Source organism: Gobio gobio, assembly GCF_949357685.1.
Source record: "Gobio gobio genome assembly, chromosome: 7".
NCBI lineage: Eukaryota > Metazoa > Chordata > Actinopteri > Cypriniformes > Gobionidae > Gobio > Gobio gobio.
This window is the reverse complement of record NC_137103.1, coordinates 37,709,688-37,733,488: the sequence shown is the minus strand read 5'-3', so window position 1 is coordinate 37,733,488 and position 23,801 is coordinate 37,709,688. Positions and strand designations below refer to the sequence as shown.

Sequence of the window (23,801 nt, the reverse complement as noted above, 5' to 3'; positions counted from 1 at the left end):
CTGAGTCAATGTTCAGAAATGATTAATTATCATTTGTCTTGTATATTTTTTCTATTAGATCAGATAACATTTTAAGCTGTCATATGGTCATGTTACAATGTACCCCACCTATGGGGCATGTCGTCACATTTCACTTCCATTCTTTCGGGGTAAATCAAGAAAAAAGTATACACTGTATTAATGAAACAAAACCACATAGTTGAACTAGACTTGCCCTTTATTGAGGGAAAAAAATAAATACTCTGAACCCCAAGTGAATTTACACAAACTGAGAAAGTCAAAAAGTGCCCCGCCCTCCCCTGTTGTCCCTGACCAACAAGAAAAAAGTCAGCCTCAATTGCAACCTTTATCTCAGATATCATGAAAGTAGATACTTTGTATCACATTTCAGTACAACCTGCATTGAATTTCAAGAAAATAATCGTCATCGTCTGTATTATCTTTTTAAAAGATCTCACTAAATGGCGATTGTGTTTTAAAATGAAACCGATTCTGTGACTATAAGTCTGGGCAAAACCTTTAAGTGCATTGCTGACACTCAAAACACAGAGCTCTCTTTTGCTATGAGTCAATACTGAAACTTCTGTTTAAGTGCTAGTGTACAAATTCAGCTGGCATTTTGCCGGTCTCTGCGGTGTTTGTGGCCCAAATGATATTGTCATGACAATACTGTAGCAAGTAATTTATAACAAAATATTTGTATTGGCATTTTGTTATATATATATGAATCTAGGAACAAATCTATGTCTGCATGATTATAAAAGTATCGGCTCTGATTTTAAAAGTAACAAATCTCTGTCTGCATTATTTTAAAAGAATCGCCTCTGATAGTAAAGCAGACACACTCCGTCTGATTTTTCATACGTGTTTGACTCATCAAGTCTGTGTCCTGTTTTTCCATTTAGACACAGACTCAGACACAAGCTCATGAATAACAATGTGATGTATGTACCCATGTGTTTTATCCAGTGACTTGCTGTACAGCACACTTTGACAAATGTAATCTTTAAGCAATAATATAAGGTGAAGAGTCATGCTCAAGCGGTTCATGGACCAACAATTGATGGGTTCAAAACAACAATCTTGTCAACTAAACAAAGCTAAAATAATAAAATATGCACAAAAAAAGAATAAAAACAACACGTCATTGACATACAAGTTCAACATTTGAAGAGAGTTTTGGAGGCCTCCGTGGGTGTGAAAACCACCCTGAGATGTATGAAAAACATCATCGGGAAATAGCTAACAGCTATACATGCAGTGCCCTTGACGTGAGAAGTTATTGCTTACACATTTGAAAAATGTGTTTTTGAGTTGTCGCCTTGGGTGTGCAGAAGCGGCAAGTGTCACAGTGCTTCTGGAACAGGGGTCAATCTGTAGAAAGCAGAAACCGACGCCATTTATTTCAGGTTTCCTGTTTATCACACACTTGTCAAAGAAAACAGTGTTAAATAGTGAAACGAACATCTCACCTTTAAGAATTTGACTGTGAGACCAAAAAATTTTGTAAAATTTTTGTTCGATTTGATTCTTTGTAATTGGACATTAAATACAGTAAATCTGTAAATCTCCATAGTTAGAATGCAGTGATATTTGCAGTGCACACATATTTTAGAGACTTTCGTGCCCTTGTGCCCAAACACTAATATCAAGCATAATAAAGTCACATGCAAAGATAAAAAATAGGACTCTGTTCATTGTGGATCTCAGTTGTTTTGAAATAGTTCTGTCTAATTACATGTACAAAATAGACTGATGGTTCAGATCTAGTAATAGGTGACCTCACATGAATAAATTAGTCCTTGCTTTATATGCTGTAGCTGTGCAGTCCGTGCGTAACATGGATCAAAGGTTTCGAATTTTGATTGCGCACATTTAAAGAGTGTTTAGCAGAAAATGGAAAGATTTCTCAAAAGCCACATCCTCTCAAAAGTTAGGATGGTTGGTGACAGCAGTAACCAGTAGCCGGAAATGACCTTTTCAATTTCTGTTTATTAAAAGTAGAAAGTCTCTGAAAGTATTTGAAACACCATTAATTAAAAATAAAAATAAAAATGTTTTGTCTTTGTCCTCAATCTCATATGGAATATACCGTACATCCTCAAAACTAAGGAATATACAAGACATAAACATTGTTTCTTTTGATAATGGAAGTTGCGAAGAACAAAATCATGGAATGCAACCTGCATTCTCAACCTTTACGCAATATGTTACTTGTCAGATCCAGCTACTGTAGTTAAGTACAACCACAAAGCAGGCATTCGTGTTCTTCGATTAATCAAAATCATGTTTTATGTGGCTGTAACGTTTGCCTACAGGTGCATATAGGATGTTTCAAACTAAACAGGGAAGTCTTTCAAAAGCTTGTAGATGTAAATTTCAACTTCTAACAATAGAACGAAGAACTGCGCACTTTCACAACTGCTGGCACACCCAATAATGCTGCAAACCGCATGATAAAGAATCAAAATAACATTTTATTTCAAACTGGAAAAATCTTTGCTAAACTGATGGAAAAAAGCATTTTAATTTCCAATTCACATATAAAACTATATACTAAAATAAGCCGGATTCTTTCCTGCTCATTAATACATGCACATATATAATTCTCTTTTTTCTCAATTGATGTTCTTGAGAGTTGTCACAATCTTCACAATTTTAGAAACCAAATCATGTTATTTTAACACATGTTATTATTTAACACATTTTATTTAAACTGATGGAAAAATGTTTCCACAAAATGTTTTATATATATAATAAATACATTAATAAATGTAATAATATATATAAAACATTCTCTTTTTTCTCTATTGATGTTCTTGAGAGTTGTGTCTCAATCTTCACAGTTTTAAAAATCAAAGGAAATTATTAACGTGTGGGTCCTGATGAGTTTTTTCTGAAACCACAGTTGAACACGTGTGGGATGGCAATTAACATGTGACAGTGAGAGGTCCTCACTCGAAGGAGAACAACTGAGCAAAAAGAAAAAAAAGGGGCAGATCTTGATCAGCAATACAGGAAATAATGTCAGTCGTCATGGTTACAAAAGCAGGCTGGAAACAGTATTTCATCGCTCAGTTGGTGTGTGCTAGAAAACGTGGTTAATGCCGGACCAGGAGGTGCCAGTTTTGACACTGCCATGATCAGACCACTTGACAAAACAAACGCACAAACACTGGGGAAAAAGAAAGTGTTGGTAAGTACATATGCTTTTATAATAATCTTTGTGAATTATTCAGACTGTGTGTGTGTGTGTATATATAAAAATGTAAATTTATATATAATTATAATATATAATTCAGCTTGCATAATTTAAGTAAAAACCAAATGTGAATACACATGATCATAATCGGAAATATCCATTCTAGTATGCGGTGTTGCTTCAGAGCATGCTAGTACTGAGTGTACTGGCACATGGATGAAAAGATCCTACTTCTGACGCATTAACATACTGCAAGGTGTGATTAAATCGCAAGGTTGCCATTATACATTGAAAAAGTATTGCAACATGCTAAAGCATATACCGGTAATTTTTATTATTTTTTAAAGCAAACCTTTGATTTACTCTCACTCTCTTTCAAAAAGCAGCTATTGGATTTGCAGAAGTATACTAGCCATTACACAATAACCATTACCCCATTACAGAGAATTGTTTTCTACCTAGACATGTTTTTCTTGCAGTCAAGGTCTTTGTGAGGCTGTCGAATTCGGGCAGTTGTAGGACTGACAGGAAACACCTTTTGCTGCTCCAATGGAGCACGGCCCTCGTCTGGACCTCTATTCTTCGAAATAGCAATGATGATTGACATAAAACTTCCTTACTATTCACAGCGGAATCACAAACTTCCGTACACACACACGTAAAAATAAATTGACTCGTTCATAAAAACATCATCGTAAAGAGGCGAGCGATTGCTTTAAAACCGCAGGTGGCTTGTGCCGTTTCCTTTGACTGCCAATATGCCCGTTACAAAAAAGGACCCAAAAGGGTTGCACTTCCTTAGTGAAACAACACCATGCAACCTGATACAATCATTGATTGTGTTTTCTCAGTTCTGTAGTAATGTATCGGTTTTCTCTTCTTCAGATTTCATAACTGACCATATGGAGATGGTAGCATCTACAAACTCAACTCATAATGACTCTGACATCTGTACCAACCTGTACGACCATCGTGGTTGGGCACACTATTTCCTGCCAGCAATGTATTCTCTGATTTGCATTGTGGGACTGCTGGGCAATGTGTTGGCCTTGCATGTCATCTGGCCTAATTTAAAAAAAATCAACTCCACAACTCTGTACTCAGCCAACCTGGTGGTGTCAGACATCTTGTTTTCGTTCGCTCTGCCCTTGCGTGTGGTTTACTATGCTATGGGATTTCACTGGCCAATGGGGGAGGGTTTATGCAAGGCCGTGGCGCTGCTGTTCTACATCAACATGTACGCTGGGGTCAACTTCATGACTTGTTTGAGCGTGGACCGTTTCATTGCAGTGGTGCTGCCGCTGCGCTTCTCCCGCTTCCGGAAGGTTCAGAAGGTGCGGTACATTTGTGCGGCCGTTTGGGTCGTGGTGTTGATGCAGACACTGCCTTTGCTGTCAATGCCAATGACAAACACAGAACAAAGTGGTCACATAACATGTATGGAGTATCCCAACTTCGAGAAAATCGACAACCTGCCTGTCATGCTCATCGGTGCCGTGATGCTTGGCTTCGGCATCCCTGTGCTCACCATCCTGGTATGCTATTCGGCCCTGTGCTCCAAGCTCCGCCTCCTGGCCAAGTCCAATAAACTGACAGAGAAGTCGGGGCGCAGTCGCAAAGCCATCGGCGTGATTTGCACCGTCATTCTTGTGTTCGTGGTGTGCTACAGTCCATATCACATCGACCTCCTGCAGTACATGATCAGAAAGCTGCGGTACGAGCCAGACTGCTCAGAACTGCATGACTTTCAGATCTCCCTTCACATCACCGTCTGTCTGATGAATCTCAATTCGTGCCTCGACCCCTTCATCTACTTCTTCGCCTGCAAAGGATACAAGAAGAAGGTACTCAGACTGCTCAGAAAACAAGTCAGCATGTCCTTCTCAAGCGTGGTCAGGACGTCCCCTGAAGGCTCCTCCAAAGACGTGTTTGCAAACGACAAAATCCTAATGAGCTCCAGAAGCAATCAGAAAGAGAGGAGCAGTGTGCTACTGAGTGACTAATGATGGCAACGTTTTCGAACGAACAAGAAAAAGAAATGCAGTTGAGTGACTGTATGAGACTTAAAACCACATCAAATTTCTTACCTCTGGATTCTTTTAAATTTCAAGCGATTGGTTCTCTGTCGGTAGTTAATATTTTGTGCCGTTTAAAGATTATTGCACATTTGTCTTAGTTCATGGTAGAATTTGTTCTGGAGTTTTTTAATTGATCTTTTAGATAATAAAGAAAAGAGTTGAGATGACAAAAACACATGCAGTGAAATGATGAGCTACAGCACTCGTAAAGTACCAAGAAACAGTAAACCCAGTGACTCAAATCTGATTCCACAGAATAAGATTGCAGTCACAAATAGATTCCGATTCAATCACTGATTCATTCAGAGATATTTCATCATTACGATCAGTCACTGAGTCATTTACTCTTTTTTCACTGAAGTCTCTTCTTTTATATGTGGTAGTTTTGTGATTTTTACCTGAGTTTAAAGAGAAGTAGAGTAGCGAGTAGTATTGTAGTGTGGGCTGAGAAAGTTCATAGAAGAGAACAATCATAACAAACCTCAACCTCTACCAACAAACCACATGAACTTGCCTATACTGATTGTTTCAAAATTCAACATGAATCGATTATTATTTAAATGTTATTTAATTTTGACCAAAACTGTAATAATTATTTGCAGTCAAAAGTACCTACTACAGCACAATGCAGTATATCTGTGGTCCACAAGGGGGTGTACAGGGTAAAGATCACTGTCCCAGTTCTAGTAAAAAGTCTAGTAACAAAAACAAAATCAGAAAAACATGTTTTATTTCAACCATTCCGTTTCAGTGGCTCTTGGCAAAGCAATAATCTTTATGTAACAATCAAACTGGTTAAGGGATGAGTTACGAAATTTAACCTGGTGAAACTAAATCTTACACTAGCCTAGTTTATTATTATTATTCTTTTAGGAATGCTATCTTTATAAGCCTTTTTATAAGGGAAAAACATTCTATCGTTCTGCTGGTCCTAGCTGGCCAACCCTTGGGTTTTAGGCAGACGGTTTCCAGCTAAACCATCTTTAACCACAGGGCCAGCAAAGCAGACTTTTTAACTATGTAGAATATGTTTAACTCATGTAGCCAACAGCAAAATAAATAAATAAAAAATGTAGCAGATAATTATCCTGGAGACAAAGTAAAATTCACACAGAGACTGGTTCAATATTTTCTTCTTAACCAAGATCTTGAAGCCATGCAAATTTTGAATTCAGTGCAATTACAACAAAGAGCCATAAGAGGGAGACATAAAGCAAAAAGTAAAGTTCATGATAGCAACATGAACAGGGAGAGACACGGGGAGATTCATTTGCTTGTTATCCTAAATAATCTAATTAAAATTGTTACTTTTCCGCCCTTCAGAAAGGCACTACAATGTACAATTGCTGTAGGCCTAAATGTTTACTGCAGACTTATTGTGATTGGTTAGTTGACAGAAAGTGGTTAGTTTCTGGATTGCATCAGAATACTTTGTCTGAAAACTGGCCAAATAGTTCATCTTCAGAAGGGATGTGAAAGACTGAATCAGGGACACCACAGACAAAAACAGGAAAAAGTTTGAAGACCAATATGTGATGTCTTGACAAAGACCCCAGAGAAGCAGAACAGCAGGAATTGTGGTTAGCCTAACTTTGCAAAAATGGACGGAAGTTGTCATGTTGCTTTAAACGTCCTTTTTACAGGAAAGGGGACATCAAAAAAAAAAAGATTTACACTGAAGGCCTAGAAATTCAATGTCAGAAACAGTATAAAAGTCTGTCAATAATTTCATTACAGCAACTATCGAGTCTCAAATAATAATTGTCTGAAAGTACTTTTTAGGGTATTATTTGGTGCATGATTAGAAGCTTATAGTTAGCTAAGAAGTTTATCCACATCATATTAAACCTTCAAATAATTTCATGGTAGTAATATATCATATTTCTTTTTGAACCTTACAGTATGATGTGAAATTGTCAAAGAGATTTATTATTACCATTACAGGGATCGCAAAAGACACATTGCATTGAAGTTATATAATGAAGTTATATTCAATGCAGTATCCAGACTAACTGTTTTATATTATGTAATCTACACTGAGGTTCTGGCTTGTTTAATAATGGCTGTATTTATATTACCTGTTTAACTAGAAGTGTGACAAGATCTCGTACCAATTTCCAATAAACGGTAAAAGCGGTCTCGCAATATCAGCATGACGGAGTTGAGTTTGTGCCAAAACCTTGCTGTTTGTTTGGGTTTCCAATACGCATATTAACTCTGACACGCTTTGTTTTATTGTAAACCCTTGCTCTGAGTTTGCATGTTTTGATGTCCACATGTTCTTGTTCAAGAAATGCTACAGTGGCTGAGAAGTGGCCAAATATTAAAGATTAAAGGGATAGTTCACCCAAAAATGAAAATTAGCCCATAATTTACTCACCCTCAAGTCATCCTAGGTGTATATGACATTCTTCTTTCAGACTAATAAAATCGGAGTTATATTACAAAAGTCCAGGCTAATCCAAGCATTAGAATTGCAGTAATAGTTACTCTGTTTTTTAAGTCCATAAAAAGTGCATCTGCCCATCAAATAACGTGCTCCACGCGGCTCCGGGGTGTTAATAAAGGCCTTCTGAAGCGAATCGATGCGTTTGTGTAAGAAAAATATCCATATTTAAAACTTTATAAAGTAAACTTTCGGCGACAGCCTTCCTTGTTCAATTTATGGAAATTTGTTGAAAGTTCCCCTGCCGATCGAAAGACTAACGCGACCAGGTAGGCTCGTCATGACGTCACGTACGCATCTTGAGTTTCACTTTCAACATTCAACACTTTTCCACGGAAGGCGGTCAGCCGAAAGTTTACTTTATAAAGTTTTAAATATGGATATTTTTCTTACACAAACGCATCGATTCGCTTCAGAAGGCCTTTATTAACACCCCGGAGCCGCGTGGAGCACGTTATTTGACAGACAGATGCACTTTTTATGGACTTCAAAAACAGAGCCACTATTACTCCAATTCTTGGATTAGCCTGGACTTTTGTAATGTAACTCCGATTTTATTCGTCTGACAGAAGAATGTCATATACACCTAGGATGACTTGAGGGTGAGTAAATTATGGGCTAATTTAAATTTTTGGGTGAACTATCCCTTTAAGTGGACATAAGAATTAAATGTTATTTGGCCAATGTTAAAGGGATAGTTCACCCAAAAATGAAAATCAGCCCATGATTTACTCACCCTCAAGCCATCCTAGGTATATATGACATTCTTCTTTCAGACAAATTAAATCTGAGTTATATAAAAAAAAATGTCCTGGCTCTTACAAGCATTATAATGGCAGTGAATGGCAGGCCAAAATTTGAAGACCAAAAAAGTGCATCCATCCATTATAAAAGCAATCCACACGGCTCCAGGGGTTATTAAAAGCCTTCTGAAGCTAATCGATGGGTTTTTGTAAGAAGAATATCCATATTTAACACATATATCTAGCTTCAGGCGGACCGCCTTCCGCATTCAATCATGGGGTCATTTAAATTTTTGGGTGAACAAGTTAAACAAGTATTTGAAGATGTAAAGTGCCACAACAACAATCACTAGGCCTTTGGCGCCCTGTGCAGGCATGTGTTATAGTAAGTTGAATATGTTTCTATTATGTATATTACAGCATATATTTTAACATTTCATACCTGTTTTGAACCAATTATTATTGCCCCTTTGTTATTATATATGCAATTCAAATAATTTTAAAGACTATTGTTCTTTTTGGTCTAGTCTTTTAGACTATTACCACAAAAATTATCGGATTACTCGATTAATCGTCAAAATAATCAATGAATTGTGACAGCACTAGATTAGTTAAAGCATTTCAAAATGCGCCAGCATTGTTTTGCATTTTGTGACTTTCAGTCGAATAAAGAATTTTTTCCGGTCATATATTTCGTCATTGAAGGTTTCTTAAAAACTGAGTCGTCTCGTTCTCATGAACTCATTATAGTGTATCATCTCGTTTCGTAAGCTAAGTGAATTGTCACACCCCTACTGTTTACCATCTACCTCTATATCTTAAGATTACAGGAACATGCCAACTTATAAAAAATATGCCATTTTATGTATTACATATGTATGACAGCTCAGATTAAAGTGTTTCAGTGTTGTAGTGCTCGAGTCGAGACCAGACTCGGCCTCAAGTCCGAATCCAAGACCATGTTTGGACAAGCATCTGGACTCAGACTGGACCATGTTCTATTACTGGTCTTGACTCAGACTCAACCTTCTCAGGTCTAAGCCTGGATTCAGACTTTAATGGGCCGGTCTTGACTACAACACTGCTGTCTCCATCTCCTATTTCCATACAAGTCTACAAAACAAGATTAAGTCATTATTCAGGTGTCACTTCTCTAGAGCTAGAATATTCACTTCTCTAGAATCAACATAATACTATGTATGGCACTGGCATATATGAAATCATTTAGACTAAATATAAAATTGTTGTCTCACTTATATCTTCAGGAACATTTTTCAGTTTATAAGGCCTGTTGGGAGTCTAATTTGCGTTGATCAGATTTGATATACCGTATTCAATTTTACTGCCCAAGGTTAAAGGGATCCAAGTGATACACTTATAATGGTAAGAGTGCTTCATAACCTACCCCTTTTGGCTTCAAATATTCAAATATTTTCAATTACTAAAACTGCATCCAGAAATTAAGGTCAACCTATACAAAAGCTTCCTAATTCCCTGTTTTTACTTTTCTTTGTGATTCCTTCATGATGCTAATAATCATACAGATCTGTGCACAGGCTATGTAACTGACAAAAAAAGTATATTATTGCTATAGTACTTTATAGGACCTGCAGGTCTTCCTTCCCCTTTTTTTAATATGGAGGAACTGAAAAAAAAAATCAACTATGTGCACTGAGACCAAACAGACGTTCCTCTTTTCACAGGCCTTAAGTTCATTTCTCTAATCCTTCACAACAATTTCACAAAAAATCCCAAGGTTTCTACTATAGATGTTAACATACTGTTTTCGTGTGTCAGTAATCCCCATATGGGGAAGTTAAAACTAGTGACTTCCTGATGTGGGCAATTGTCGAACAGAGGAAATGTCAGACAGCGTTTTAAAGGGTGAATGAATCAGTCAATGTACCGTGTAGGTGTCACATTGGTACGACTATTTGAGGTAACAGTTCACAATGGAGAACTTGGTAAACTCACAGTAATGATGGAAAATATTAATGTACTACACAGATTACAGTGTTTTGGTGTTGATGTTTTTAAAGGATCTTCTCTCACACTATTAAACTTCCGGCCGAATGTCGCTGCTGGAACACTTCATTCGCGTGGGTTTTTTTACCACAGGTTAGTCACTGAAAAACAAAAGCAGTTATTAAAGGGCTAGTTCACCCCTCACAATTTTTGTTTCTCATAATTAATTATGCCTGAAAAATATGGCATAGACAACAATATTTGTTTTCAGATAGCCAGTTGACCCCAGCAAAAGTAATTGAGTCTAGAAGTGTTCTGTTTGGTCAGGTCCAAAGCTTTTTCTATTTGTTCTGTGATTTTAAGATGAGCTGCCATCTCAAGCCTACATTACAAAGATCTCATTTCCTGTTTATACACCAACAACCTCAGCATCCTGTGTTTAATTAAAACTCTTCAACACCAGATGCCTTCTGTTGCCACCTGCTGTGTGCTGCTCCCAAGAGAGCTAATGCTGTGTGACAAACCCTATTTTCCCAATCAATAACCAGCACCCAAACCTGTCACATCTTTACATTTCCACTGCTCTCAAACTGTATATGACATACAGTTTGCCTTTGAGATATATTCTGCACCAGAACAAGCATTACAGGAAGTGAAGGGGCTTCACAGAAACCAAAAGAAAAATTCTAATCTAAATAAAGACATTGGCTTCATGACTTCCTCTATCTTAGATCGAAGCTCGGCAGCGATGGTACATTACAGTCATCACCCGTACAGCCCTCAGAACAGTTACGATGCCAACAACATGGATCTCTGAGGTTGGTACCTTTAAATGTTTTACTTTGTAATCTTCTAGAACAAAAAAAAAAAGAAAATAAATAAACAGCCAATCATATCTGAAAACAATGCTGTTGGTCAAATGAAGGCCATTTATCAACAGTATGTATTCATATATTCAAGAATGACTTGATGAAAGATGTAAATTGATACTGAACAGATTTGTGACAAGATTCATAAAAGCCAAAACAATAACTAAGAATTGTAGTAAAAGTGGCATTCTTCCTATTTTGTATCTTAGCACTCTTAACTTTAGAAGTCTGTTTCCTTTCTGTTGTCAAAGCTTTTTTGATAACTTTTTTTTTTACAAACCCTCGAATTGTTTTAAAGGGAAAGTTTGCCCAAAAAAGACAAAACCACCCAAAAAGTAATTTTAAGATATTTTTTGTTCTACTTGTATATTTATATTGTGTTTTCTGTTACTATTCTATTACACTATGTTAAAAAATGGAGTAAAAAGAGAGTAAAAAAAAAAATATAAAAGACACATTGTGAGAAATAAAGTCACAATTGCAAAATATTTGGTCACAAGTACAAGAAAAAGAATACTACAGAATTACTAGATATAAAGTTGGAAATTGTGAGATGTACAGTAAAGCAGAAAGTATACTTATTTTGACTAAGTACGTGTACACAGCCATTCTACACATGTGCAGTTTTGATCAATCGTTTGCCACGTGTTACAACCCATGTAAATACTGCAAAAAAAAAAAAAATGAAATCTACAAAAATCGTCTAAGGTTACGTATGTAACCTCTGTTCCCTGAGAACAGGGAACGAGCGCTGCGTCTAGCTGACGCTATGGGGAACGCCCTCGGCGTGACTGGTGTCTGAAGCTACTATCGAATCACGGCAAAGTCTTTGACCGACGTCAGCCCATGACGTCATCAACGTGCGACCCGGAAGTATAAAAGGGCGCCGTGCCAACACATACACATCTTCTCGTCTGAAGGGACTGTATGGCAGATAGGCCCTGAAGCATGGCAACGCGACGCAGCGCTCGTTCCCTGTTCTCAGGGAACAGAGGTTACATACGTAACCTTAGACGTTCCCTTTCGAAAGGGAACTCTCGCTGCGTCTAGCTGACGCTATGGGGAACGATATACCAACGCCGCCATGCTGAGGGGAGTGTCTGCCCATTGGCAGTGACAACTGTCAACTCAAGTAATTCATAGAAAAAACCTGAGCGATTCCCCCTCAGGTCCTGGGCTGACAGTGACAGCACTCCCTACGGTCATAGCCCAAGCTATACAACTAAACGGAACCCTAACGCACTGCGTGGAGTTCCATCTAGACAGCTTGAAGGCCCGGGACCACTACTTCCAAAGAAGGGGTCCCTTCAAGGGAATGTGGCTAGGGGACCCGAAGGAACCCCAGCCAGTCACTACTCGGGAAATGTTCTCCCGAGTGCCACCAGGGAGGCCTGACCTGGTGCCCTAAGTGTTATGGACACTTCGGTTTAGCCAACCCTGTCTGTTCAAACAGAGCCTCTGGATGGTGCCCAAGGGGCGTCCAAGCTAAGGGACTGAAACACAGGCAGTCTTACTTAGCCCGGAACTCAGAGACGGGTTATCCAAGAGAGCAACACTCAGCGTAGTGCTTTTCAACCCTTGCTATCGAGGGGAGTCTGCCTGCTCAAATCAAGGATCTACCAGGTGCTTGTGTTTCAAAGCAGTAGGGAGGCCGAAAGGGCCTTAATGACTGATCTAACAGGGAGGCCTCATGAGAGGCCTACGACCGTCTGACCAGGCTCAGGCGGCTGAGCACTCATAGACGACCCTCATAGAGGGGAGCAGCTGAGCCTGCCTGGCGAGTAACCTCCAGCTGTAAGCCCAACTACCACAATTTCTCACAGAGAACTGGTAATCAAAGTGCCTAGCTCAGGAACTTCAACTTCAAGGAGGCCCTGTGGGCCTACTACTTGATAGCGGGTATTCCAGGGAGGCCTATAGAGGCCTACTACCTAACCGCAAGCCATGCTGGAAACCCAAGCATCCAGGCTCGGGACTCCGTCCTCAGGGAGGCCTTAGTGAGGCCTACTACCTGACAGCAATACCGCCTGCTGAGGTTACCCTTGTTTTCTCAAGGAGGCCTATGGAGGCCTACTACTTGACAGTCAAGCTACGCAGGCTAGTCGGGCATCCTGTTTAAGGAACCCGTCCTCAAGGGAGGCCTATTTAAGGCCTACTACCTGATAACCAGCCTTTAGGGAGGCCTGGAGAGGCCTACTACCTGATTGCAATACGTGCTAAATGACTGGGTCCCAGGAACACCTCAGGGAGGCCTGATGGGGCCTACTAACTCGTTCGAGTGACCACCATCTGGGACTCGACAGTCAAGCTACGCAGGCTTTTCGAGCATCCTGATTAAGGAACTCGCCCTCAAGGGAGGCCTATTAAGGCCTACTACCTGATAAGCAGCCTTCAGGGAGGCCTGGAGAGGCCTACTACCTGTTTGCAATACGTGCTAACTGTTTCAAATGACTGGGTCCCAGGAACACATTAGGGAGGCCTGATGGGGCCTACTACCTTGTTCGAGTGACCACAATCTGGGAGCTCACCCTCCGGGAGGCCTATTGAGGCCTACTACCCGACAGTCAAGCTACGCAGGCTTTTCGAGCATCCTGATTAAGGAACTCGCCCTCAAGGGAGGCCTATTAAGGCCTACTACCTGATAACCAGCCTTCAGGGAGGCCTGGAGAGGCCTGCTACCTGTTTGCAATGCGTGCTAACTGTATCAAATGACTGGATCCCAGGAACGCCTTAGGGAGGCCTGATGGGGCCTACTACCTTGTTCGAGTGACCACAACCTGGGAGCTCACCCTCAGGGAGGCCTATTGAGGCCTACTAGTCGACAGTCAAGCTACGCAGGCTATCCGAGCATCCTGATTAAGGAACTCGCTCTCAAGGGAGGCCTATTGAGGCCTACTACCAGATAATCAGCCTTTAGGGAGGCCTGGAGAGGCCTGCTACCTGTTTGCAATTCGTGCTTAACTGTTTTAGATGACTGGATCCCAGGAACACCTTAGGGAGGCCTGATGGGGCCTACTACCTTAGAATTTAACAGCAGGTCTTCAGGGAGGCCTGATGAGGCCTACAACCTGCCTCTGGGAGTGACCACAATCTGGGAGCTCACCCTCAGAAAGGCCTAGTAAGGTCTTAGAGTAAACAGCAGGCCTTCAGGGAGGCCTGATGAGGCCTACAACCTGCCTCTGGTAGTGATCACAACCTGAGAGCTCACCCTCAGGGAGGCCTAATAAGGCCTTACAACTAACAGCGGGCCTTCAGGGAGGCCTGATGAGGCCTACAACCTGATAGCCGCCAGGCTAGCTGTCCCGATGCGCACATCGGTACATACCTCCAGTGAGGCCTGGTTGAGGCCTTCCAACTGAAAACGCGCCTTGTTCAAGAGGCCTACTGAGGCCTACAATTGACAGCCGACCTTCAGGAGAGCGTTTTTGCCCCTCTTTAACCTGATAGCCAGCTAGGCTAGCAGTACCTTGATGCCTCAGCATTGGCACCTGCCTTACTAGAGCCTAAGTGGTACATATTACCAACGGTGGCGGTGCCTCAGCAACGCGCCTCCTTCATCCACATCCCAACTGACGCCTCAGCGTTCAGTCGTTGATGAATACCCAACTCTATACAGGAAACCTGGGGTCTGTAAGAAATACATATTTTTAGTGTAATACACAAAAATGACCACTCTCACCTGCGGCATGCTGAGCGAAGACTCATTGTGCGGTTCTCACCACCATGTTCTACCGCCCTTGAATGCCTGAAAGGGGCGTTCTCACTGAGCAGGTCCGGGTGGGCCATCAGAACATAGTTCTACTCATCATGGGCCCGCCTCAGGCCTGATGTAAGAAGTGCCTGGGTAAAAAATCATTAAAGACATTAAAAAGGAAAAAGGAGAGGGCTAGGATGTAACCGCCCTCAAGGGAAGTGATCCATCACCAACGCCAAGAGCGTTGGTCCTGGATCACCTCCCTCAGATCCTTTTTCCCCCCCGGGAATCCCATCTCCTCTGTGCCCTGCTCCTCCACGGAGGGGGGGGCACGAGAGGAGACGCTAGCTCTCTGGTCCTGCCTACGGTCCTCAGACCGTGAAGGACCAGGTCCCGCCTGCCTGGGTGGGGGCGCGGATCTCAGCGGTATGCATGTCTTAAATGCCGCTGAACGCGCCTTCGCCTCCCTGAACTTTCCAACCCCCGCCTCAACGGAGGTGCCGAAAAGTTCAGTCGGCGAAACCGGCGAATCGAGGAGAAAGCCTTTCTCTTTCTCCCCGATATCAGCCAGGCTCAGCCACAGATGCCTCTCCGTGACCACCATAGCCGCCATAGAGCGGCCGATGGCAGCAGCAGTCTGCTTGGTGGCCCGGAGAGCAAGATCTGTGGTGCGGCGCAGCTCAGCAACCGCCTCAGGGGACAGCCCGGCCCCCTGGTCGAGATCCTCCAGCAGGTCCGCCTGGTACGCCTGAAACACCGCCATGGTGTGAAAAGCAGCACCAGCCTGACCCGCTGCCGTGTATGCCCCTGCCATTAAAGCACAGTTTGAGCTCTCAGTGTTGATGCCCACGAAATGCGAGAAAAGTCTGCAAACTTTCCTCGCCAGTCGGTAGCCTCAACACATATCCATATTCCCCTATCCCCTCGACATCAGCGAAGTTAAACGCTGATGCTGATGAATATTGGGTCGAATATGGATTCTTCCATGCCCTCTCGATCTCTGTAAGAAGATCAAGAAGGAATGGAAGGCTCATCTGAGCTGATGGTTTATGGCCAAGGAGAAAACGATTGTGCAATCTACCACGAGCGATCTCTCCTCTAACGCGCCAACATGGCAGCCGCAGCCTGCCTGCAGTACGTTCCATAACATTCATCAGCTCAGCATACACGGTCAGGGTGGCTGAGAGGATTCATACCACTCTCACCAGCCATCCCTAAGAGCACTTGCTGTTTAGTCTCGTTAACCGCCAGATCGTCGCGACGATCGGCGAGCTGCATCTGAGAACCCATGATGTATGCCAACGCTCAGCCTCAGCTTGAACGGGACAGCATCATCCAGTCCCAGATGCCAAACTTTCTTCCCTCAGGAAAAAAGCCAGACTAGAGTGGAGCGATCTCAGATTGAAAACCGCTCACACTCACACACAAACAACTTCAAATGAACTTGACTGTGCATGCTCTTGATCCCAGGCAGTAAATACACACTCCTGTGTATTAATAATTGAATTTGTTTTACCTTAACTCGTATAGCAGTTCAAACAGACAGTCCCTGAAGACGAGAAAGATGTGTATGTGTTGGCACGGCGCCCTTTTATACTTCCGGGTCGCACGTTGATGACGTCATGGGCTGACGTCGGTCAAAGACTTTGCCGTGATTCGATAGTAGCTTCAGACACCAGTCACGCCGAGGGCGTTCCCCATAGCGTCAGCTAGACGCAGCGAGAGTTCCCTTTCGAAAGGGAACTGTCATGCACACTGTACGCTGACACTAGTGTATGCATAAAAAGTGAAGTATACTTTAGCCTAAAGCTGCAATAGACCTTTGGTCCTGTTTACACCTAGTATTAAGATGCATTTTAGTTGATCGTATCACAAGTACATGAGGGAGACACATACCTGTTTACACCTGGTGTTTTAATCCTTTTTTTTTTCTCTCTCCACCAACCACTTCTGTCCTGATTTCAATGGGTCTATGGATAAATGATCCAGATATTTCGATCTAATGGACAAAATAAGCTTGTAATTTACATTTGAACGTGCCCAGAGACGACTGGAAAAACATACATGGCCGGTTTCACAAACAAGGCTTAAAGGGTTAGTTCACCCAAAAATGAAAATTCTGTCATTAATTACTTACCCTCATGTCGTTCGACACCCGTAAGACCTCCGTACATCTTCGGAACACAAATGAAGATATTTTAGTTTAAATCCGATGGCTCAGAAAGGCCTCCATTGGCACAATGCACTGTACACTCTCAAGACCCATAAAATGTACTAAAGACGTCGTTACAAAGTCCATCTCACTACAGTGGTTCTACAATCATTTTATGAATCGACGAGAATAGTTTTTGTGCGCAAAAAAACCCTAAATAACGACTTATATAGTGATGACCGATTTCAAAACACTGCATCATGAAGCTTCGAAGCGTTATGAATCAGTGAGTCGATTCAGCGGTTTGGATCGCCAAAGTCACGTGATTTCAGCAGTTTGGCGGTTTGACACGCGATCCGAATCATGATTCGACTTGCTGATTCATAACGCTTCGAAGCTTCATGATGCAGTGTTTTGAAATCGGTCATCACTATATAAGTCGTTATTTAGGGTTTTTTTGCGCACAAAAACTATTCTCGTCGATTCATAAAATGATTGTAGAACCACTGTAGTGAGATGGACTTTGTAACGACGTCTTTAGTACATTTTATGGGTCTTGAGAGTGTACAGTGCATTGTGCCAATGGAGGCCTTTCTGAGCCATCGGATTTAAACTAAAATATCTTCATTTGTGTTCCGAAGATGTACGGAGGTCTTACGGGTGTCGAACGACATGAGGGTAAGTAATTAATGACAGAATTTTCATTTTTGGGTGAACTAACCCTTTAAGCTAGTCCCAGACACATCAGTAATGTTTTTTTCTAAGGCAAGTTTATAAAAGCTACGTAAATGTCCTAATTGAACTAAGGCCTAGTCCTGGCTTAATCTTAGCCTGGCTCCACCCTCCTACGTACTTCCGCTCAATTTTCATTTTCCTTCAGGACTCCGTCTGGGACTGCGGTATATTCTTAGGTTTTCTCCGAACAAATTTTTACCGGTCCAATCAGCGAACAGAGGGGGTGGCTGAGAACGATGACGTTGATGCCGTGCTCTAGTTTGAGATGACATACGTCACGGCCAAACGTTAGCGATTGGTTATGGCAGATCCAGAGTGGCTCTGGGCATATCCAATAGTTTTAAACTTCAACAGAGTACCCGCCTTCAAGAAGTAAACGCTTGTAAAAGCCAATGGAGAGTGGCCAGACTCTCCATTGAGAAATGAAATGTACGAGAGTCTGGTTAGACCAGGCTAGCTTAATCTAAGCCCTGTCTGTGAAACTGGGCCAGAGCTTTTGTTTCTGCTCTGACAGCCGCATGCCGAATGCCGAATGCCGAATGCGGTGAGTGTGTTTGAATGGTGAGAGAACATTGTGCTTGGTATGTTTTTTTATTTAAACTTAGTCAGTAGAAGGAAAGAAGATGGTCTTTTGCAGCTTTTCGAACACATTCAACAACATGAGCGTTTACACTATGAAAGCAATCTGGTCGATTGTGTTTTCGATTACCTTTGGAAGTGTTCGAAAGTGGACAAGCTCAAAACATTTTAGACCCTGTTTATACCTGTAATTAGCATCATCCACTTGTCATCCGATCGACCAAAATGCATCTTAATATCTGGTATAAACAGTAGGGGTGTGAACCTACACTGGTCTTTGGTTCGGTTCGATTACGATTATCATGCCATCGATTCGGTTCAATTCGATATCACAATGCATTGACGATGCACTGCATCCTCATACAATTTTGTCAGTCAGTTATATGAACTGAACCTTTAATTTTACCTGCTCAAAGAAAATTCTTGAATGTATCAGACAAAACTCAAGTCTGGGCACAGAAGACAATAGGAGCATTTAGAACAAATAGAAAATGCTAAAAGCCACTTCAGGAGGTGGTCTGCGCTCAAAACAGTCAAAACTCTAAATGCATCTGGATGTTGAACAATGCTTAATTTTTTTTACGTGTAAGCTTGTAATGGGCTAAACATAGCCAGATATGACAGTGCTATTGAAGCACGCATCGCTGCAGACGAGCAGCTGCGTATCTCTTCATCAAGCAAACGCACAAACTCCCGAAAGTAAAGTTGCAGGTGCTCAACATACAATCATATTCATTAAAAGTAAAGAAACTGAATGATCTGACCAGTGATGTTGGCGCGCTCTCCTATTGCAGTCTTTGATTTCTAATTTCAAAATCAAAGGGGACAAAGTAGTTAGAGCATTTTAATTACTCTCACTAGCGTCTCGCCTCCCTCTGCCATTGTATGCTACCGCGACACAGCACGTACGTGACAAAGTACGTCAGAAAAGAATCAGTACATTAGAATCGGTGATGGTCTATTACTGAACCGATACCGAATCGTCCTCGTCTGAATAATGATGCATCGAAGAAACGATTAATTTCGACACCCCTAATAAACAGAGGGGTAGAGGGTAGAGACCATATTGAATTTTATACGGTTGAAAATGAGGCTGTGAGGGATAGACTTAGTCTTTAAAATGGCATACAGTGTACAACGTAACTTTCAAAAACTGTTTTATGGAATTTTTGTCTGCTGGAAATATATGATGTTTTATTAACAAAGTTCGCGAGGAACACGTTTAAATGATCTAACCAATCATCATGTCATTCCAACCAGCAGTCAGCAATAATAACATGTCTACCCAAGAACTCAACATCAGTGGAGGGGAGAACAAGAATTTGATGCACTGCCAATTTTGCAGGTTTTCCTACTTTCAAAGCATGTAGAGGTCTGTTCGGTTCACTTCAACTGTGAGAAACGAAATCTAAAATCCAGAAAATCACATTGTATGATTTTTAAATAATTAATTTGCATTTTATTGCATGACATAAGTATTTGATCACCTACCAACCAGTAAGAATTCCGGATCTTACAGACCTGTTAGTTTTTCTTTAAGAAGCCCACCTGTTCTCCACTCCACACATTACCTGTATTAACTGCCCCTGTTTGAACTCCTTACCTGTATAAAAGACACCTGTCGACACACTCAATCAAACAGACTCCAACCTCCTTTTTTTGGTCTAAACTCCACTCGCTGTGTTTGGAGGAAGAAGAAGGATGAGTACAACCCCAAGAACACCATCCCAACCGTGAAGCATGGATGTGGAAACATCATTCTTTGGGGATACTTTTCTGCAAAGGGGACAAGACGACTGCACCGTATTGAGGGGAGGATGGATTGGGGCCATATATCGCGAGATCTTGGCCAACAACCTCCTTCCCTCAGTAAGAGCATTGAAGATGGGTTGTGGCTGGGTCTTCCGGCATGACAACGACCCGAAACACACAGCCAGGGAAACTAAGGAGTGGCTCCGTAAGAAGCATCTCAAGGTCCTGGAGTGGCCTAGCCAGTCTCCAGACCTGAACCCAATAGAAAATCTTTGGAGGGAGCTGAAAGTCTGTATTGCCCAGCGACAGGCCCGAAACCTGAAGAATCTGGAGAAGGTCTGTATGGAGGAATGGGCCAAAATCCATGCTGCAGTGTGAGCAAACCATTCAAGAACTACAGGAAACGTATGATCTCTGTAATTGCAAACAAAGGTTTCTGTACCAAATATGAAGTTCTGCTTTTCTGATGTATCAAATACAAATAATCAAATAAAATGCAAATGAATTACTTAAAAATCATACAATGTGATTTTCTGGATTTTTGTGTTTTAGATTCCGTCACTCACAGTTCAAGTGTACCTGATACAAATTACAGAATTCTACATGCTTTGTAAGTGGGCAAACCTGCAAAATTGGCAGTGTATCAAATACTTGTTCTCCCCACTGTATGTATGTATGTATGTATGTATGTATGTATGTGTATATATACACACACACACACATACACTGTCGACCTATGTTCCTGGTTACTTTCCTAACCAGAAATACGTGGGGAGTACTCTAGGTTCGGGACTAAATACCGAGCTTAGAGACCTCTCCTTGGACAGCACGCCAAATATGCATACTACATTACTTTCTGATTACTCTGATTATTTGTAAGTGTGAATTTTAGTCAGCTGAACAATCAGTATGTTATTAAACATCACTGCAATCCATTGAGCCCACTGTACTCCTATCCATCAGAGCCTTGTTTTAATTGTTGTCAGAAATTAAATATGGCACTATCGTAAAGTAAAGTCTAAGGTCTATTACATTGTTTTTAAAATTGTGAAATAGGCTTCTATAGAAAAAAAGTAAAACAATTTTTTACATTGTTTTCTTTTTTTTATGATCAAACCAGGCAAACCATCATGGATCATAACACATCTTTGCCCATCATCATGGAGGGTCACGTCCCCCAAGTGTACCGGACTGTTAGCCTAGTGTTTTATGGCATTATCTTCACCATAGGCATAGTGGTCAATCTGACCGCTCTCTGGGTCTTTGCCTTGACCACTAAAAGACGGAACTCCATCACGGTTTACATGATCAATGTTGCTTTAGTGGACTTGGTATTTATCTTACTGCTGCCCTTTCGAATTGTCTACTACAGTCAAGACTACTGGCCCTTTGGGGACATGTTCTGCAGGATTAATGCTGCACTAACGGTGCTCTATCCCTGCCTAGCCTTGTGGCTCTTCGCTCTCATTAGCACAGATCGCTATGTGGCCATAGTGCAGCCACGACACACCAGAGAACTAAAAAGTGTTCGTAAAGCCTTGCTGTCTTGTGCAGGAGTCTGGATCATGACCCTAGGCAGTACGGCTCCACTCATCTTCGTGGAAGAAGACCCAGACCGTATCTCAAACTATACCACTTGCATCAAGATGCATGACATCATCTACTTGCGCCGTGACAATCCCGTCCACTTCGCACGTATCGTCTTCTTCTTCCTGGTGCCAGTGTGCATCATGGTGGGTTGTTACATAATCATCGTAGAAAACCTCATCCACGGCCGCACGTCCAAACTGAAGCCCAAAGTCAAGCAGAAGTCCATCAGGATCATCATCACACTGATCGTTCAGGTGCTTGTGTGCTTTGTGCCTTTCCACATCTGCTTCGTTTCCTTGCTGCTGGCCAGCAGTGGGCAGGGTTACAACACCTGGGGGGCCTTCACCACCTTCCTGATGAATGCGAGTACGGTGCTGGACATCATACTCTTCTACATCGTGTCGAAGCAGTTTCAGGACCGTGTGATCAGTGTGATCTTGTACAGGAACTACCTGAGGAGCGTTCGCAGGAAGAGCCGTCACACCAACAGTGTTCGCTCAATCAGCAACCTGACCAGTGCCATGATCTGAACAATAACACAGCTGACAAAAACATTGTAAAATGAATGTAATCATGTCGATGTTTGAGATGAACGAGTATCAATGCATGCGTCAAACTCAATTATGTTTTCCAAAACAGAAACAAACCATACTGAACGGTGAAACTGCTCACAGTAACAGTAACTTCTTGTCTGCAGTTAACTGACATGAGACGAATCACATGTGCATCAGTAACTTCATTTGTAGTCGCTGCATTGAATTACTGCTCATTTGCATAAAGTTACACTTTTTTTAGTTTTGCTGCCAGATATGCATCACCACCCATTGCTAATTCAATTGTGCTGCAAGTATCGCTGTATTTTTGAACACACCCTAAGACAAACTGTTTGTTTCGAGTTGTTGTGTTTCATGCTGCAAGTGCGTCTGTTGTTTTAAAAATGAGTTTTATATTGGGAATGTTGTTGCATAATCACAGCAAGGTGTTTGAAATAGTTTCCTTTGAAAAACTTTCTTTGCAGTCTTAGCACAATCTGTGCAAAACATGTTAGTCTCTTGCAAAGCATGCTTTTTTTATCATTGCAAGTAGATCTTCAGAAACAGCGAATGTCTTTGATGAGGTTAGTTCAAAAGGAGTGCACACTAGGATATTTGGTCCTTTCAGAAGTGTAAAACGAGATACTACTTTTCAGTGTGGGGTGTAATGCACATTAAAATTCCCCAAAAAGGGAAAAGGTAATTAAATTACATAGCAGCACTTTATTTTCACGAATGTAGTTAATAATGAAGTACCAATTAATCAAATATATGTGATTAAAATAATCATTAAAAACATTCTGCACCATTTTTTAACAAAAGCTGATCACATTGAAACCAAACTGAAATACAGCACAACATTAAACTTGACCTGTGGTACAGTGGTTCCCATGGAGTACCCCAACACTACACATTTTGCATGTCTCCTTAATCAAACACACATTATTCAACTCATCAGCTCATTAGAAGAGATTTTAAGACCTGAAATGGGTGTGCCATACAAAGGAGACATGCAAAATGTGCAGTGTTGGGTGTACTCCCGTCTGCCGGAACATGGTTGGGAACCACTGCTGTAGTATATAAGGTGCCAGCAGGGGGCGCTACTGACCAGGCCACATTTATGCTGCTCTCACAGTGCTTTGTCTCAATATCACCATCAGGTGGTGTCATGTAATGTAAACATTACTTGAAAGTGGCATTATATCTACTCGTCGTTTTGGATTGTGATTTTCTCTTTGTGTATTTACCTTTCCTTAAATATGTGTCTGCTGACTGATGAACTGATTTATTTTTTGAGAAGCTGATTTCCTGTTTCTTTTCTCATTGTTTTAATTATTCTTCATGTTTAAAGCTTTTGTGACCTTATATTAATTGAGAGACTGTATGGAATATTTGCAATTTTAAAGTGCATGTCACGATGCAGGACCATTTATAATAAAAAAGTGAAGCCCACTCGCCACCCC

At 41.4% G+C, this 23,801-nt stretch overlaps 4 protein-coding genes across 7 annotated transcripts in view; 3 read left to right on the top strand and 1 right to left on the bottom strand.

Moving 5' to 3' along the window:
* The window catches only part of piga (phosphatidylinositol glycan anchor biosynthesis, class A), an 882,343-nt gene that overhangs the window by 270,769 nt on the left and 587,773 nt on the right, over nucleotides 1–23,801 (top strand). The window lies entirely within an intron of this gene.
* Nucleotides 1–23,801, bottom strand: part of LOC307129066 (uncharacterized protein) — a 538,951-nt gene that overhangs the window by 211,681 nt on the left and 303,469 nt on the right. The window lies entirely within an intron of this gene.
* On the top strand, nucleotides 2,905–7,629 carry gpr183a (G protein-coupled receptor 183a). Its single transcript, XM_079822562.1, has 2 exons — nucleotides 2,905–3,196; nucleotides 4,088–7,629. The coding sequence occupies exon 2, from the start codon at nucleotides 4,105–4,107 to the stop codon at nucleotides 5,203–5,205; it is 1,101 nt and encodes a 366-aa protein (XP_079678688.1). The 5' UTR covers nucleotides 2,905–3,196; nucleotides 4,088–4,104; the 3' UTR covers nucleotides 5,206–7,629.
* Nucleotides 10,970–23,800, top strand: gpr18 (G protein-coupled receptor 18). 4 transcript variants are annotated; one of them, XM_079822560.1, is made up of 3 exons: nucleotides 10,970–11,252; nucleotides 20,768–20,825; nucleotides 21,336–23,800. In XM_079822560.1, exon 3 carries the CDS (start codon nucleotides 21,346–21,348, stop codon nucleotides 22,333–22,335), a length of 990 nt encoding a protein of 329 aa, XP_079678686.1. In that variant the 5' UTR covers nucleotides 10,970–11,252; nucleotides 20,768–20,825; nucleotides 21,336–21,345; the 3' UTR covers nucleotides 22,336–23,800. The 4 variants fall into 4 exon arrangements, with proteins under 4 accessions (XP_079678686.1, XP_079678685.1, XP_079678687.1 ...); XM_079822561.1 differs by lacking the exon at nucleotides 20,768–20,825 and having other exon boundaries at nucleotides 11,147–11,252; nucleotides 21,336–23,219; nucleotides 23,364–23,795; XM_079822559.1 differs by lacking the exon at nucleotides 20,768–20,825.

Excerpts from the sequence above, each read along its gene's own strand:
- gpr183a (XM_079822562.1), top strand. The coding sequence starts at position 4,105 with ATGGAGATGGTAGCATCTACAAACTCAACTCATAATGACTCTGACATC.
- gpr18 (XM_079822558.1), top strand. The coding sequence starts at position 20,710 with ATGCAAATGAATTACTTAAAAATCATACAATGTGATTTTCTGGATTTT. Across the intron at positions 20,826-21,335 it reads TACAGAATTCTACATGCTTT|GCAAACCATCATGGATCATA; the intron begins GTAAGTGGGCAA and ends TGATCAAACCAG.